Consider the following 18,775-nt stretch of genomic DNA (forward strand, 5'->3'; position numbering starts at 1 on the left):
TGGCCTGGTCATTAAGGGGGCAAATCCTTCCAGTCCAAAAGGGGTAAAGCTACAGAGGAGGTTTAGAGCTAGAATTATTGCTCCAGCTGATGTTCCCAGCGATATCTTACATGTGTGGTGCAATCGGCGTTTACATGTGTGTGTGGGACTGACGCGTGTTTGCATCTGCAAAAGCACGAGGGGGCGGGGGTGCATTTTTATTTATTTTTTTTTCATTTTAGTCTTATAATGTCTATATTTTAACAATTTTTATTTTTTGGTATCCCAAGAGACAAACAATAACCTGTGTGATAGCATGGGCTGTGACAGATCTGGAGTCTATTAGACCCCAGATGTCCCCTCTGGCCTCAAACGTCAGAGATCGGTTTGATCAAATGCTTGTACGAGCCGCCCATAAAGGTTTGTAAACAAACTGAAACCAGAAGTGACTAAATCCTTATTGCTTCTGGTTTCAAAAGTCACACAGTGAGAGGAACAACATTGGTTCCTCTCACTGTGTCCCAGGAATTGGATGCTGCCAGTTGCATCATTACCAGTACCGATTGCTCGGGAGAGCCTGGTAAGGCAGCTGGGGGGGGGGGGGGGTTGGAGGACCCCTTTCGCCTCTTGTAATAGTATTCCAGTGGCTCTATAGCTGCTAGGATTACTTTTAGAATGAAGGGAAGAATTGGCATTCAATCTCAGTCATTGCTGCAGCATTGACCAAGATATCCCCCTTCCCATCCAGTAACTAGTCGCTAGAGAGGAAGTGGTTAGGCTGTAAAAGCAGCTAGACCAGGTTGTACACAGAATGTACCTGAGATGCTTTACTGTAGGCGATAGATCCTTTCCACTGCAAAGGGTAGCCTCCCCCCCACGTATGCCGGGCAATAATGCCAATGAATATGACCAATTCTAGCACTTGCAGTGCAGTGACAGCAGTGCATCCTCACTGTCTGCCAAACGCCTCGGAAAAATGGTCCACCGCAGAGGAGCGTCAAAATCTGCTGCATGAGTAAAGTTCACCTAGCTATACACTAATCCAAACCTGGCCAGTTCAGCAAGGATCAGCTGACTTCTGATCAGTGTGTGGTCGTCTCCTGTTCAAGGGACATGCCGGAAAATGTTTGTTTGATCAGCTGCAGTTGCTGATCAGAGTCAGAGTCTTCTGACAGTGATGGCTCCTGACAGGAGGGGGGGATTCCTCCATCTACCTCACCGGACGGAATTCAAACGGTTAACGCGATGTATGGCTGGCCTTAACAGTCCAGAGGCAGAAGGCACAGGAAGGCTATCAGTTAAAACAGTAATCAAACTTCTCAATAAGTCTTTACTGTAGGTACTGTATGTAAAGTGCTGTGTAAATTGTGTACCAATAATAATAATAATATTAATAGTGACATCAGCCCCAGCTGATGTCTACTCTGCATTCACCACACATTGAATGCTGTGCCATAATAGTGACCCCCATGTGCATGCGTGGATGTGATGGCATCGCAGTCCAGCCAGACAGCCAAAGAGCGTAAACCCGGAACGAAGATTGAGTAAAGATGGGAATGCCGGGAGATTCCTGCAATACAGGTGCAGGCACTTTCCCACACCTGGCACGGTGCGTTTTTGGCTCTATAGACTTTCAATGGAATTACTTGAAAAATGCATGTACATGCGTTCTCTGTGCGTTCTCCTGCATCACAACAGACTCCTCACTCATCCCAGTATCATCAACACTTCCAAAAAAGAATGCAAAACACTTTCAAAATCCATTAAAAACGTAGCAGAAAATGCGCTGCAAAAACACAAACTGTACATGCATAGATGTGCAAGCAGTGTTGTCCCCGTAATGCAAGCAGCGCTGTCCCACTAATGCAAGCAGCGATGTAATGCTGTCCCGGTAAGGCAAGCAACGCTGTCCCTGTAAGGCAAGCAACGCTGTCCCTCTAAGGCAAGCAACGCTGTCCCTCTAAGGCAAGCAACGCTGTCCCTCTAAGGCAAGCAACGCTGTCCCTCTAAGGCAAGCAACGCTGTCCCTCTAAGGCAAGCAACGCTGTCCCTCTAAGGCAAGCAATGACGTCACGGTAATGCAAGCAACGCTGTCCCTGTAAGGCAAGCAACGCTGTCCCTGTAAGGCAAGCAACGCTGTCCCTGTAAGGCAAGCAACGCTGTCCCTCTAAGGCAAGCAACGCTGTCCCTGTAAGGCAAGCAACGCTGTCCCTCTAAGGCAAGCAACGCTGTCCCTCTAAGGCAAGCAACGCTGTCCCTCTAAGGCAAGCAACGCTGTCCCTCTAAGGCAAGCAACGCTGTCCCTCTAAGGCAAGCAACGCTGTCCCTCTAAGGCAAGCAACGCTGTCCCTCTAAGGCAAGCAACGCTGTCCCTCTAAGGCAAGCAACGCTGTCCCTCTAAGGCAAGCAACGCTGTCCCTCTAAGGCAAGCAACGCTGTCCCTCTAAGGCAAGCAACGCTGTCCCTCTAAGGCAAGCAACGCTGTCCCTGTAAGGCAAGCAACGCTGTCCCTGTAAGGCAAGCAACGCTGTCCCTGTAAGGCAAGCAACGCTGTCCCTGTAAGGCAAGCAACGCTGTCCCTGTAAGGCAAGCAACGCTGTCCCTGTAAGGCAAGCAACGCTGTCCCTGTAAGGCAAGCAACGCTGTCCCTATAATGCAAGCAATGCTGTCCCTGTAAGGCAAGCAATGCTGTCCCTGTAAGGCAAGCAACGCTGTCCCTGTAAGGCAAGCAATGCTGTCCCTGTAAGGCAAGCAACGCTGTCCCTGTAAGGCAAGCAACGCTGTCCCTGTAAGGCAAGCAACGCTGTCCCTGTAAGGCAAGCAACGCTGTCCCTGTAAGGCAAGCAATGCTGTCCCTGTAAGGCAAGCAACGCTGTCCCTGTAAGGCAAGCAACGCTGTCCCTGTAAGGCAAGCAACGCTGTCCCTGTAAGGCAAGCAATGCTGTCCCTATAATGCAAGCAATGCTGTCCCTGTAAGGCAAGCAATGCTGTCCCTGTAAGGCAAGCAACGCTGTCCCTGTAAGGCAAGCAATGCTGTCCCTATAATGCAAGCAATGTTGTCCCAGCAGTCAGGTCAAGGTACTCACTGGTGCTTAAAAAGCAGTCTGTAAACCTTCTAAAGCATCCTTCAGAAGAAGGTCCATCTTCCATGTCTGCCCTCACAGCGAGGGATCCTGCGTTTGGGATCTATGAGCCGCTCAGGTGACGCTCCGGTTCCCGGGATGCGGCGGTGTCCGAGGCTCCCTGACTGGACGGGCTGCTGGGAGAGAAGTGCAGCGAGTCCGGCGTATCACAGCTGACTTTGCGGGCAGCACTCCTCTCCTCTCCGCTCTCTACCTCCGCCCACCACACTTTGTATGTCCCCCCCCTGCACTCCTTGCCGGCTGATGATGTGAGAGGAAGAGGGTGGGGTAGCGGCAATGGGCGGGCGGCTGAGTTCGGTAGCCTGGAAGCAGGATGCACAGGGAAGGGCGGGCTGTCCTTTCTGCTGCCTCTATGACAAGGGAGCCGAGTGATGTGAATGGGACTGAGCGGCTCCTGGGAGGGGTGCTGAGTGTCTGTGCCGGGGAGGGCTGCGAGCACTAAGCGGTGCGATGACAAGGCTCTTTTCTGGCCATGACATGTTCTTTTTGTTTATATAATGTAAGCACAGCCCAGCCAGGCACCTTCTGACATACAGAGGGTGGGAGGGCTCACCACCACAACACACTGCAGATAGATAGCTTACTGCCTTCCTAAGTCACCACAGGGACTTCAGTGTCCCCACACCAGGCCATTGCAAAGACTTCAGTGTCCCCACCCTGGACCATTACCATTTCCCAGAGACCTCAATGTCCCCACCCCGGGCCATTACCATTCCCTGAGATCTCCATGTCACCACCCTGGGCCATTACCATTCCCAGAGACATCAATGTCCCCACCCCGGGCCATTACCATTCCCTGAGACCTCAATGTCACCACTCTGGGTCATTACCATTCCCAGAGACCTCAATGTCCCCACCCAGGGCCATTACCATTCCCAGAGACCTCAAGGTTACCACCCCTGGTCATTACCATTCCCAGAGACCTCAATGTCCCCACCCGGGCCATTACCATTCCCAGAGACCTCAATGTCCCCACCCCGGGCCATTACCATTCCCTGAGACCTCAATGTCACCACCCTGGGTCATTACCATTCCCAGAGACCTCAATGTCCCCACCCGGGCTATTACCATTCCCAGAGACATCAATGTCCCCACCCCGGGCCATTACCATTCCCTGAGACCTCAATGTCACCACTCTGGGTCATTACCATTACCAGAGATCTCAATGTCCCCACCACGGGCCATTACCATTTCCAGAGACCTCAAGGTTACCACCCCTAGTCATTACCATTCCCAGAGACCTCAATGTCCCCACCCCGGGCCATTACCATTTCCTGAGACCTCAATGTCACCACCCTGGGTCATTACCATTCCCAGAGACCTCAATGTCCCCACCCCGGGCCATTACCATTCCCTGAGACCTCAATGTTACCACCCTGGGTCATTACCATTCCCAGAGACCTCAATGTCCCCACCCTGGGCCATTGCCATTCCCAGAGACCTCAATGTCCCCACCCGGCCATTACCATTCCCAGAGACCTCAATGTTACCACCCAGGTCATTACCATTCCCAGAGACCTCAATGGCCCCACCCTGTGGCATTACCATTTCCATAGACTTTAATGTCCCCACCTTGGGGCATGACTATTCCCAGAGACTTCAGTGTCCCCACCCCAGGGCATGACTATTTCCAGAGACCTAAATGTACCCACTCTGGGCCATTACCATTTCCAAAGACCTCATTGTCCCCTTCCCGTGCCATGACTATTCGGAGAGATTTCAGTGTTCCTTCCTCGAGCCATGACTATTCTGAGAGACTTCAGTGTCTCCTCCTCGGGCCATGGCTATTCCAAGAGACTTCAGTGTCCCCCTCCCCGGGTCATGACTATTCCCAGAGACCTCAGTGTCTCCACCCTGGGCCATAACCATTAACAGAGACTTCAGTGTCACAGCCCCAGACCATGACTATTCCCAGAGACCTCAATGTCCCCACCCTGAGGCATTACTATTCCCAGAGACTTCAGTGTCACCGCCCCAGGCCATGACAATTCTCAGAGACCTCAATGTACCCACCTTTGGGCCATGACTATTCACAGAAACATTAATGTCCCCGACCTGGGCCATGGCTATTCCCATAGACATCAATGTCCCCACCCCGGGCCATGACTATTCCCAAAGACTTCAGTGTCACCGCCCCAGGCCAAGACTATTCCCAGAGACTTCAGTGTCCCCTCCCAGGGTCATGACTATTCCCAGAGACTTCAGGGTCCCCACCCCGGGGCATGACTATTTCCAGAGACCTAAATGTCCCAACTCTGGGCCATTACCATTTCCAAAGACCTCATTGTCCCCTTCCCGGGCCATGACTATTCTGAGAGATTTCAGTGTTCCTTCCTCGAGCCATGACTATTCTGAGAGACTTCAGTGTCTCCTCCTCAGGCCATGGCTATTCCAAGAGACTTCAGTGTCCCCCTCCCCGGGTCATGATTATTCCCAGAGACCTCAGTGTCTCCACCCTGGGCCATAACCATTTACAGAGACTTCAGAGTCACCGCCCCTGACCATGACTATTCCCAGAGACCTCAATGTCCCCACCCTGAGGCATTACTATTCCCAGAGACTTCAGTGTCACCACCCCAGGCCATGACATTTCTCAGAGACCTTAATGTGCCCACCTCTGGGCCATGACTATTCACAGAAACTTTAATGTCCCCGACCTGGGCCATGGCTATTCCCATAGATGTCAATGTCCCCACCCCGGGCCATGACTATTCCCAAAGACTTCAGTGTCACCGCCCCAGGCCAAGACTATTCCCAGAGACTTCAGTGTCCCCTCCCAGGGTCATGACTATTCCCAGAGACTTCAGTGTCCCCTCCCAAGGTCATGACTATTCCCAGAGACTTCAATGTCCCCACCCTGGGCCATGACTATTCCCAGAGACTTTAATGTCCCCACCCAAGGCCATTACCATTCCCAGAGACTTCAATATCCCCACCCTGGTCCATGTGTATTCCCAGAGACTTCAGTGTCACAGCCCCAGGCCATGACTTCCCAGAGACTTAAATGTCCCCACCTTGGGCCATTACCATTCCCAAAGCCTTCATTGTCCCCTTTCTGGGCCATGACTATTCCCAAGGACTTCAGTGTCCCCTCCCCGAACCATGACTTTTCCCAGACACTTCAGTGTCCCTTCTCTGGGTCATGACTATTCCCAGAGACCCCAGTGTTCCCTCCCTGGGCCTTGGCTATTCCCAGAGACTTCAATTTTCCCACCCTGTGCCCTTACCATTCCTACCAGAGACTCCCAACATCCCCACATTAGGCCATTATCATTCCCACAGACTTCAAAGTATCCCGCCTCTTCTGGCCAATACCATTCCCAGAGACTTCAATGTCCCTCCCCAGGCCGTTACTATTCCCACAGACTTCAATGTCCCCACTCCAGGCCATGACCATTCCCGCCAAAGACTCCCTACACCGGGCCAGTACCATTCTCAGAGACTTCAATGTGTCCTCCCTCCCTTTGAGCCACTATCTCTCCCATTGACCTCAGTGTCCACACCCCAGGCCATTACCATTCCCAGAGAATTCAGTGTTCTCATTGCAGGCCATTGCCATTCCCAGAGACTTCAATATGTGATCCCCCAGGTCATTACCATTCCCAGAGACTTCAATGTCCTCCACCCCCCTCAGGCCATTGCCATTTGTTTCCCTCTGGTGCTTCGTTTCCCAGTTATCAGCATAAGTCACTTTTAAGAGATACATTTGTGTTGTGAGGAAGGGGGCGTGCTCAGAACAGAGCTTGTCTATTCCTAACACAGTTCTGCTATTTGTGAAGGGGGGTGTATTCTGTTCCTCCAATCAGCTCTCACACAGTGTAAGTGCAGTCTCTCCACCCCCTCCTCTGTTCTTAGATGGATAAAGAAAGATTTTTAACACATTCTGCACTTTTGAAAGGGTATAGAAAGGGGAAAACTGCAGATAAACTAATAAATCCTCTGTATGATGATTTGCTTAATCTCTGTGTATCACCTGAGGCTGTTCACTTGGTATATGTTGGGGTTTACAACTACTTGTCCCCACCCCCGACCATTACCATTCCCAGAGACTTTGATGATCTCACCATGAGCCATTACCATTCCCACCTCCCAGCAGCATGCTGTTCCCGGTCTGCAGTGGTCAGGACCTATTAAAAGTGGTCCATGAAAGGAAAATCGGGGAAGTCTCATGCATTAGCTGTTGGTCCATTTATCGTGTTGCTTTGCTGGTCTAATAAAAAAAAAAAAATCTAAATAAATTGCAGTTCTGCACTTTCTCTTTTATATCAATCCTTAGTCAAAAATAAAAGCAATATAAAAAATAATGAAATAAAATATAAATAGAATAATATAAAAAATTGTATTTATTTATTTATTTTTTTTCATAATAGATCCTTATTAAAAGTAAGTAAAAGTATTACATTATATATGGTAATATACACGTTGTACAACAAAAGCGTATACAAACACAAAAAATAACAGCGTATATAAGCACAAGATATTCATGATAGTAATGGTTGGAGTAGATGAATTAAGTTTTGATGGTGGATATAAAAAAAAAAAAAAATGCGGTATGAAAACACTTATTAACGTGGGGTAAAATACATAGACAAAACCCAATTGAAATCACATAAAATCAAAAATTATAACATATAATATATATTATATATAATATATAAAGATATAAAACATTAAATTCCTTTAGATTGTACACTGTCAGGAGCAGGGCCCTCCTAACCCTCATGTCTTGAATTGTATTGCAACTGTACTGTGTAAACAGTTGGCACTATATAAATCTCGTGTAATAATAATAATCATCATCATAGAAAATAATTGCAAAGGAATACCAGTATAACTTAAATTGCAATTTAATTTGTGCTGCCTATTAAATATTCTTACGGATTAGCCACTGGTTTTTACTGGGAAATTTACGGTACTACTATGTAGAGTGCAAAAAATCAAAGTAAGCTGCAGTTCTATATATCCTCCTTTATTCCAATGTGCTGTCAAAAACAAAATAATATAAATTCAAAAATACCAATAAAATAATATAATATTTAAATATACAATCTATAAATACAAATCTAAAATGCAAAAAATAAACAGTCATTTAGATTCTAAACTCTAACTAGCACTGAACTCTTAAAGCACTGAACAAACTTTTGGCACTATAATAATCCTATATTGTAATATTAATAAACCGCAGAGGAATAAAAGTAGAAATTAAATTCCCTTTTATTTGTGCTGCGTATACAGTGCTCAGCATAAATGAGTACAACCCAGCAGATTTGTCAGAAAACCTTTACTTTCCTTTCAGAATCAACATTTTCTATGGGACCAATACACTACAAATTCTCCCATGCAGGCCATTGATTGCAACCAAGATTTATCAACTTGCACACACAAAAAAGTATTTTTTCTAACAAATTCATTCAAGACCATGTTGCAAAAGTGATTACACCCCAATTGAAGTCTTAATTTTACACAACAAAATCCTAATTAACAAGAATTCAACTACAGGTGAGTCTAATTATTCTTTAAACAGGTGTCCAGAAAATACCGTAGTTGATTTTCAAAGGGTTTTACTTAACAAAGAAAACCCCTTCCCGTTTCATAATGTAAGCAATGGCACCACACGGAAGAGAAATGTCACAAGGCCTGAGAAAGAAAAACATTGGTTTACACAGGAAAGGTGAAGGCTACAAGAAGATCAGCAAAGCTTTACTTATCAGTCAGAATACTCTAGCAAAAGTGATACAAAAATTTAACAAAGATGGAACTGCAACCATTTTACAGGGACATCCAGGCCGACCACTGAAGTTAACACCTCGACAGAAGCATCTTCTGATGAGAAGGGTTGAAGAAAATCACCATGCAAGTTCAGTGCATTAAGACCTCATCTGGAATATGCAGTTCTGTTTTGGGCACCAGTTCTCAAAAAGGATATCAGGGAACTAGAGAAAGTGCAGAGAAGGAGGAGCTCAGCTAAGAGGAACTGAATTTCTTCTCTCTTGAGAAGAGGAGATTTAGGGGACATATGATCAACATGTATAAATACACAAGGGGCCCATATAGTGAACTTGGTGTTGAGTTTTTTACGTTTTTTAAGGTCATCACAGAAGACAAGGGGGCACTCTTTACGTCTAGGGGAAAAGAGATTTCATCTCCAAATACGGAAAGGTTTCTTTACAGTAAGAGCTGTGAAAATGTGGAATCGACTCCCTTCAGAGGTGGTTCTGGCTAGCTCAGTAGATTGTTTTAAAAAAGGCCTGGACTCTTTCCTAGGTGTACATAATATAACTGGGTACTAATATTTATAGGTAAAGTTGATCCAAGGAATATCAGATTGCCTCTCGGGGGATCAGGAAGAAATATTTTTCCCTGCTGTAGCAAATCGGATCGTAGTTTACTGGGTTTTTTTGCCTTCCTTTGGATCAACTGTGGGTAAAGGACTGTGTGTATTGGATTGTATGGTTGTGTTTTCTTTTTTGTTCTTTATTGGTTGAGCTAGATGGACTTGTGTCTTTTTTCAACCTAACTATGTAACCATATAACTACAGTTAGCTAAAGAATTAGAAAGCCGAGGTGATTGTTTTCCATGACACGATACAGTGTACACTGCAGAGGAATGGCATGCATGGGTGTCATCCATGAAGGAAGCCTCTGCTAAAGCCCATGCACAAAAAAGCCCACCTAGAATTTGCCAGGGCCCATGCTGAAAAAGAAGAAGAATACTGGGACTCTGTACTCGGGAGTGATGAGACCAAGATAAATGTCTTTGGAAATGATGGCTTGAAAACAATATGGGGTCTCAAAGGTGAGGAGTACAAAGAAAATGCATGGTGCCTACAGTGAAAAATGGTGGTGGCAGTGTCCTTCAGTGAGGCTGCATGAGTGCTGCTGGTGTCAGGGAGCTTCATTTCATTGATAGGATCATGAATTCAGAGATGTACTGCTGTATATTGAAAGAGAATATGCTACAAGTACCCTTGTTCGTCGTGCACTTTCCAACATGACAATACAGTAAACCCCCCTCCATTGCGGGGGTTACGTTCCGGACCCAGCCGGGAAAAGTGAAATTCCGCGAAATAGAAAAACCCTATTAAAATGCATTGTAGGCATGTTTTTTTACTGTCACTGTACGTGTAAAAGCATTTTAAGGTCTTTAACCGGTTGCCGACCGCCGCACGACTATATACTGCGGCGGTCAGCCCCGGCCAGGCAGAGTGACGTATCGGTACGTCACTCGCCTGTCACTGACTTGCGAGCCTATCGAGGGCGGGCGCGCGCCCGCCGAGGCGCGCGCCCGCCACGGCTCGTTCACAGGCAAGTCAGTGCGTGTGACCGGCGGACTCGATGTCCGCCAGTCACACTGCGATCGCTCCTGTGAAGGGAGAAAGACAGAGCAGCTTGTGTAAACAAGCTGCCTGTCAGTTCTCCCTGTGTAAAAGTGAAGATCTGTCCGTTCTACTATGTAGAACGGTTGATCTTTGCTTTTACACCAATAGGAATGTCCCTACACAGTTAGAATCACGCCCCTAGGACACACTTAACCCCTCCCTGTCCAATAAAGTTAACCCCTTCCCTGCCAGTGTCATTTTTGCAGTAACAGTGCATATATATAGCACTGATTACTGCAGTAATGTCACTGGTAACCCCAAAAGTGTCAAAAATGTCAGTCAAGGGTCCGATCTGTCCGCCGCAATGTCGCAGTACCGAAAAAAAATCGCAGATCGCCGCCATTACGCGTTAAAAAAAAAAACCACCAAAAATGACAAAAATCTTTCCCTTTGTTAGTAAACGCGATAACTTTTGCGCAAACCAATCAAAATACGCTTTTTGCGATTTTTTTTACCAAACATATGTAGCATAAAACAAATTGGCCGAAAAATGTTAAAAAATTTTGATTTTTACTTTTTTTTTTGGGGAATTTCATATTAAAAAATGTGAAAAATATTGTTATTTTTGCAAAATTTACGCTCTTTTTTTGTTTATAGCGCGTGATCAAAAAATCGCACAGGTGATCAAATACCACCAAAAGAAAGCTCTGTTTGTGGGAAAAAAAGGACGTCAAATTCGTTTAGGTACAGCGTCGCACGACCGCGCAATTGTCCGTTAAAGTCACGCAGTAAAAAATCGCAAAAAAACCCCTGGTCCTTTAGCAGCCAAATCCTCCGGGGCTTAAGTGGTTAAACACACTTTTAAAACAATAGAAACTCCTTTAAACACATAAAAGATACTAAGAGACATAGCAAGAGCTATGGAAAACACAAAAATATTTCATTTTTAATTATTTATATAGTAAAATAACATTACAAAAAAAACGCGAATTACGAGCGGGGGATTACTGTAATCCAAAACACACATCTAAGGCCACTGTTGCTTTTCTGAAGAACAGGGTGAACAATTGGCCAAGTATGTCCCCTAATCTGAACTCAATTTAACACCTATGGGGAATTCTGAAGAGACAAGCTGAGCATCACTCTCCATCCAGCATCCAGGCTCTAAAAGAGGTTGTTCCTGAAGAATGCAAAAAGATAGATGTTGCAATATGTCGCCAACTTGTTCATTCCATGCCTAGAAGACTTGGTGCTGTCCTTAAAAATCATGGAGGTCATACAAAATACTAGATGTAGTAGGCTTTGTTGTTAGGTGTATTCATTTTTGCATCAATGAATTTGAATAGAACTGAATATTTTATAATCTAAGTTATAATATTAACCTTACTTACAAAAAAAACCTACCAGCAGGATTTAGGAGTGTGCAAAAAATACTTGGAGGAAACCTATTCAAGCATAGGGAGAACATGCAAACTCCATGTGTTGTAGCTTTTATTCAAATAAATGGTTCTAGTGCTGCAAGGCAGAAGAGCTAACCACTTTGCTACTGAACTGCCCCAATAAATATAAATAGAAAATAGAAACCTTTTTTAGTTCCCAACACAAGCAGGGCCCTCTGCTTGCAGATTGCATTGCTCTGATTGGCAAGCACAAATTGCTCTGATTTAAAGCACTGCATAAACCCTTACCACTACAGTATATATATATATATATGTGTGTGTGTGTGATAATATTAAATAACTACAAGGAAAAATATTCTCTATTATAGGCAGGTGCCAATTTGCCCTATGTATAACAAACCTTACAGATTAGTAGCTGGTCTTTACTTGGCATTTATGGTGCTGCTTTGTTGTGTTTAAAAAAAAAAATTAGGCAAACTCCAGTTCTATATATTTTCTTTAATTAATAATTTAATTAAGTAATATAATAAATAAAATATAAATAAATAATGTTATATTTAATAATTGAAAATATTAATCTAAAACAGTATAAAATACAAAACTACAAAGTTAAATATTTAAAAAGGAATAATATATAAAATATTTTGTACCTGTGCTCTATCCTAACCTCCAAAATGTGTTTAAAATGTGGTGATTCCAAATAAATAGCATATAAATCAATGTAAATCTTCAAACAGAAATACCTAAAATAACAAACACTCCATAAAATTTGCTGTGAAAATTCCTCTAAGTAAACGGTGTTCAAAAATTCATAAATACTTAAATTCATGTGTATTTATTTCACTTTTTAAAAATAAATACTTTTTTTATTGATTGCACTGTTTACTTAGAGGTTTTTGCAAGGTGAATTTTATGGAGTATTTGTTATTTTACGTATTATTTATCTTTGAAAATATTCATGGATTTCCAGACTATTTATTTGGAGTCACCACATTTTAAACCTATTTTGGAGGTTAGGATAGAGCGAAGGCACAAATATTTTATATGTTTTGATATTGCACCTATTTTGGGCTTGAGTGTCTGTAGCTGGGCTTTTATTTTAATAGGAGAAGTGTGGCACAGACTACTTTCTTATTTTTCAAAGAGGAATAATAGTATAAACAAAATTGCATTTACAGATTTTTTTTATTTTTTTTTGCTTGAGAAATGTACATCTTGGTGGTAATATAATTACCCTGTAAAACAATTATTTTTATAAAGGGGAAATCATTAGCTTACAGATGTATTTATTTTAGAGATTACTCTATGACAGGGGTGTCCAAACTTTTTTCAAAGAGGGCCAGCTTTGATTAAGTGAACATGCGTGAGGGCCAACCATTTTGCCTGACGTTCTTTGGACCATTAAAATTAAATGCAAATTAACTATTTTATGCAAAGTTTATTGCATACTTTTCTATTTCGTCACATGGATGACAAATCTAAACAGGTGTTATGCCAGTTATGGAGAGGGCGCTGGTCCTGTCATACTAGCGCAAAATGTATTTTTGTTTTTTAGTGCTCCGTTATCAGGCTAAAGCGTCGTACACACGATCAGATTATCCAACGAACGATCTTGCGTCCGATTTTTGTTGCATGCTAGTCTCCTATGAAAAGCGAAGAGGTTACTTTCATACGAAAATTCCCGTTCGGACGAAATTTTACTTCTGATTTTAGTATCGTGTGTATGGGCCTCAAGTCTGAGGCCATGTTGAGCAAGGGATATAAAGCTGGTGGGGACAGGCGGTGGGTGTTAACATTTAGTGTATTCACAAGTAACATGGGCGTTGAAAGATCCAGAGTTTCCAGTGGTCCTGAGCAGCGCTCTGGGATTCAAAGGGGCCACAACAATAGATTTTTCCAAATCACCTGTGGGGCCGTATTAAAGCGGCCTGGGGGCCGCAATTGGCCCGCGGGCCTGACTTTGGACATGCCTGCTCTATGATCACAAATATAACATAATAAATTAGTATTTTATATTCTGATTGCAAGAACAACGTTATCATAAAAATCAAGGTACTATGTAAATTTAATAGTTTTCTGCTCCTAAGGTCCATGTTACCTAAACAGGTCAACTATAATTTGTAGCCAAAAATGCAAGATAGCTAAGCCTATGGACTTTGACTTGGTGATTACACAGAGGAAGGAAATTAAGTAAAATGTTTGGGTTAATCTGTTTCTTGAGTGTGTGAATATATGTGTATTACATCAAGTGAAACATAGGGTGTTGCTGATGTTTTCAAAACAAGGATTTGACATTGGAAAGACAGACAAAACATTTGATTGTTCCAAAATGATCTTAAGCACGTTTTAAAATGAACTATACTGTGAAGAGTACAGTGTCTGCTCCATAACTCTGTCATCTCGGTCTCACATATTGCCTTATCATTTAGTGTATAATTAAATTCATCTTTTTTTCCATAACTATCTGCAGTTTCCAGTAAAGATGTAAAGTTATGATTTGGGAATATGAAAAAAAAAATACCCTTGCAGTGGAGTCTCCCCTCCTCCTTCCCACACAGCACTACTGGAGTTAAATGCTCATTTTTGTCATTTATCTTAAGCCTTGCTCCCGCATGGCTCCTACTTCCATGCGACCATCCACCCAAAGCCACCACTTTTCAGCAGTCGGGCTAGAGGTCACAGCTTTAACGTCATCGCGTACAATGCAGGACCCTCAGTTCTGCATTGTATGTGAGGAGGCTGAGGGGCCACCCATAACCTCAAGCATCAGAGAGAAGAGGTGAGCTCCACCTACCAAGACTATGTAAGTAAAAGTGCTTTTTACTGGTACCCTAGCATTTACCATACAAGCATTTAGCATCTGCAGTGCAGTGGTAGCCTCACTGCAGGGCTAGTTTTTCATATTAGTTGTAAGATTCTTTCGCTATGCAGTTTTCTGCTTTAAAGAATTAGATAGGAGCCTTCAACCTTTCTGCTTTTCCTCTGTATATTTCTTGGCAGCATAAATTAAAGTATATGTAAACCCAGGGTGGAGAATAGGCACAGGAACTCCCCCCTTCTGAGTCCCCCCTTGTCTCCACCCACTACCCACCTCTGAGCACTGTTCCTTGGTTCCACCCCCTACCCACCTCCCACGCACAACAAAATACCTTACCCAGCAACAAAAGATTCACCCCAGTAACATTTGACCCCCTCCAGTAGCAACTACGGCTCTCCCAGTAACCAGTATCAATAGATAAGCCAACAATAGACCTCTACCTCAACAACATAAGACCCCCAGCAACAAAAGATCCACCAGCAGCAACAATAGACCCTCACATAATAACATATCCTTACCAGTGACAATAGATCCCCAAGCAGCCAGCATCAAGAGACCCTCCAACAAACCCCACATCCCTTACTATTACATACATTCAGTGCTGGAGGTCCTGGAGGTGCCGGAACTGAGTTCCCCCGCGTTCCTGCTGAAAAAAAGTCCTGTGTAAACCCAATCACTAAAATTTCATATAAGCTTTAACATGGTAAAGTGTGCTGGAGAATTTGCTCAGCATAGAAGAATAGTGAATTCTTGCACCCCCAGGAGGTTGCATTGAGGACAAATCACTGACTGGGTTCCAAGGTAAGTTTTTTTCTTTTTTATTCTTATAATAGTTTATTTTTTTAGCCTTCATTTAGTATTTTGCATTTGGGGTACACCAAGACAAAGGGGCCTTGCATTTTAATTCCACCTAAATGTAATTTCAAAACTATTTTTTTTTTTAATCTGCAACTTTTATTAAAGAATACAGTACCTGGTGATTGTAATGGGTCCGGATGCAGACCCTGCTCTTTCGTGTAGCTGCTACCTGTGCTAAAAGTTGGTATCATAGTTTGGGTTTAGCTGCAGGTCATTCAACAGATATTCGTAGTTGTGGAGGAGGGTTGGCGTTGAGACATAAAAGGAGATGGGTATGTGGAGATAAAGTGGAAGATGTAGTTTGAAAAACACATGAATGATCTTGGCAACATTTAAAAAAACGAATTTAACATGATAACATGGAGCCAACTTAGCAGCATATTGAGACAAAGTTTTTAAATGGCAAACCCCGACTTTATCTCCAGGCTAGAAGTCAGGAGCTTTGCTGCAGTGGTTATCAGCACATTTTTTATGTCTAGAGACAAGGAATCTAGAAGACACTTTAGTATCGGGGACCAAACTGCATTGAAGGAGTGTTACCTGAAGACTAAGGCAGGCACATGAACAGCCAGTGGGATAGGAGTTAGTACCCACAGCAGATAACCCACGCGGGTAAGAATGGTGATTCTCTGTAGCTGGAATTAATGGGGTGTTGTTTCTTCTGACCAAAACTGAGATGCATTTGTATTTCTGCATCCAGAGGAGGACTCGCCCTGGATTATTTTCAGCTATATATGAATGCAGTCTAGAAGAAGAATATGGCTGCAGAGCTCTGTGAAGGGTATTTTGGTCATGTTGGGTTTCTGTAATTGAATGCAATAGCTATGCACTGCAGACAAAAAAAAAACAGATTATGAAAGCTGTACAAACATGAACTCTTCACTATCAGGGTGATATGTGTCAGTATAACATAAGACAATAAGACTCTATAGCAACAAAGAGTCTTGCTTAGCCACTTGCCGACCGCCCACAGTATATTTACTGCGGCAGTCAGCCCCTCCTGGGCAAAGTGACGTAGTACTACATCGCTCGCCCAGGAGCCTGCAGGGGGCGAGCGTGCGCCGCCGGAGGCTCGCTTCCGCCCCCGCTCGTTCCCCTGCATCCCCGCGCCTGTGACCCGATGTCCGCAGGTCACTCACGATCTCCCAGTGGAGAGGGAGAAAGGCAGGCGGCTGATGTAAACAAAGCCGCCTGTCATTCTCCCTGGTGTAACAGCAGAGATCACACGATCCTGCTATGTAGGATCGTATGTCTCTGTGGTTACATCAAAAGCCACACCCCTTTACAGTTAGAAACATGCCCCTAGGGACACACTTAACCCCTTGATCATTAATAAAATTAACCCCTTACCTGCCAGTGTCATTTTTACAGTAACAGTGCATATGTATGGCACTGATTACTGTAGTAATGTCACTGGTACCCCCAAAAGTGTCAAAAATGTCAGTCAAGGGTCCGATCTGTCCACCGCAATGTTGCAGTCCCGCAAAAAACAATTGTAGATCGCCGCCATTACTCGTTAAAAAAAAAAACAATAAAAATGACTTAAATCTTTCCCTTAGTTAGGAAACGCAATAACTTTTGCGCAAACCAATCAAAATACGCTTATTGCGATTTTTTTTACCAAAAATTTGTAGCAGAAAACAAATGTTAAAAAATTTAGATTTTTACATTTTTTTGGGGGGAATTTCATATAAAAAAATGTAAAAAATATTGTTATTTTTTTCAAAATTTTCGCTCTTTTTTTGTTTATAGCGCAAAAAGTAAAAATCGCACAGGTGATCAAATAGCACCAAAATAAATCTCTTTTGTGGGAAAAGAAGGACGTCAATTTCATTTGGGTACAGCGTCGCACGACCGCGCAATTTTCCGTTAAAATCACACAGTGCCGAATCGCAAAATAGGCCCTGGTCTTTGAGCAGCCAAATCCTCCGGGGATTAAGTGGTTAGAATCACTACTTAAAACAGTTCAGAACATGCTGTATGCTATTAGGCTCGTACCTGGCTGTCCACACAGTAGTTCTGGCAGTGAAGAACCTATCTGGCTACAGATCACATGTCCAGTTACCCCTGCCTGTTTAGTCGCTGGATCTCCACTGAAATTTAGCCCTCTGTCTACTCTTAAAAAATAAACAAAATCATGGCTGCTATTACAACTAAGAGTTTGTTTTTATGCCATTCATTTGCTATACAAAGTCCAACTTTGGGCTTGTGCTCCTGACACTCGTGTCCCCCATCCACCCCTAAAAGCTCTTCAGGGTGGTCCCATGATACCTGCAGTTCACCTTTGCTCAGGCAGTGGAAAATCCTCAATGACTCAATACACAGGGCCGTCTTATTCCTCTTGTATTGAATTGTATTGTAGCTGTACTGTCTGCCCTAACTTAGTAAAGCGATACGCAAACTGTTGGCGCTATATCAATTCTGTATTATTATAATAATAATAATACACAATGGGGTGTTTTTATAAAAAAAAAAGTAAAATAAAAAAATAAAAAATTCACAGAGCTATTAGTCATGCACCACTGCCTGCATATTTAATCTGTGCGAATGCGTACAATTTGAATATTACCCTGTTATTTTTTTCTTTAGGACAGGTGTTCTTCATTTATAAGGATAACATGAATTAGGAAGATCCTAAATTATGGTCATTATTTGGTATTGGTGATGATAGTAATAATTATAAGTAAGAATTTGATCTTATGATCATGAGTTCCACTTAGTGCTATAGTGTCTATCTATATTTTAACCCTTTTTGTGCGATTACGTTTTATTGTTCATAGAACCCATTGTGAACATTAGAAAAGTGGTTCAGTATTACAATGGCTAGTCAAATTATAATTAACGAGGCATTTAACATTTTATCTGTTTTGGGTATAATAAATGTATTCTCATAAGCAACATTTATTTCTTTTTACCATCAATGGCAAGTCACACAAACGTTATTTTAGCAGTACTTGTAGGGTATATAAGGAGATGGCTAGTTTTTTCCCCTCTTATACATAGAAAATGTCCACTGAGATGTCCTTGAATGCAGTCTCTGATATGTTTTATTCCTTCGAAGGAAACTGCAGCACGGTGCAGATCTTCTTTCGTTTGCCAGTTTGTCCCCTGAAGCCCTATTTCTGTTGGTGTTCATCTTTTTTTTCTTTTTAATGCTGAAATCAGTGGGAAACTGCCAAAGCGCAAAGTCCTTTTTCATTCAAAGTTTACTTTTAGTAATTTGAGTACATAATTCAATTGGGAATTTGATCGGGAGAT

At 43.2% G+C, this 18,775-nt stretch overlaps 1 protein-coding gene across 2 annotated transcripts in view; it reads right to left on the bottom strand.

The window, feature by feature from the left end:
* PDE10A (phosphodiesterase 10A) overlaps positions 1–18,775 on the bottom strand; it is a 796,398-nt gene that overhangs the window by 515,758 nt on the left and 261,865 nt on the right. The window contains exon 1 of one of the 2 annotated variants that reach the window (XM_082252528.1): positions 3,066–3,300. The exons of the other annotated variant lie outside the window; for it this stretch is intronic. Coding sequence (XP_082108654.1) covers positions 3,066–3,129 — 64 coding nt within the window. The 5' untranslated portion in view covers positions 3,130–3,300. Of the gene's footprint in view, positions 1–3,065; positions 3,301–18,775 lie in introns of those variants that run through there. 2 annotated transcript variants of the gene reach the window in all.

Source organism: Pelophylax lessonae, assembly GCF_965119305.1.
Source record: "Pelophylax lessonae genome assembly, chromosome: 3".
Classification (NCBI taxonomy): domain Eukaryota; kingdom Metazoa; phylum Chordata; class Amphibia; order Anura; family Ranidae; genus Pelophylax; species Pelophylax lessonae.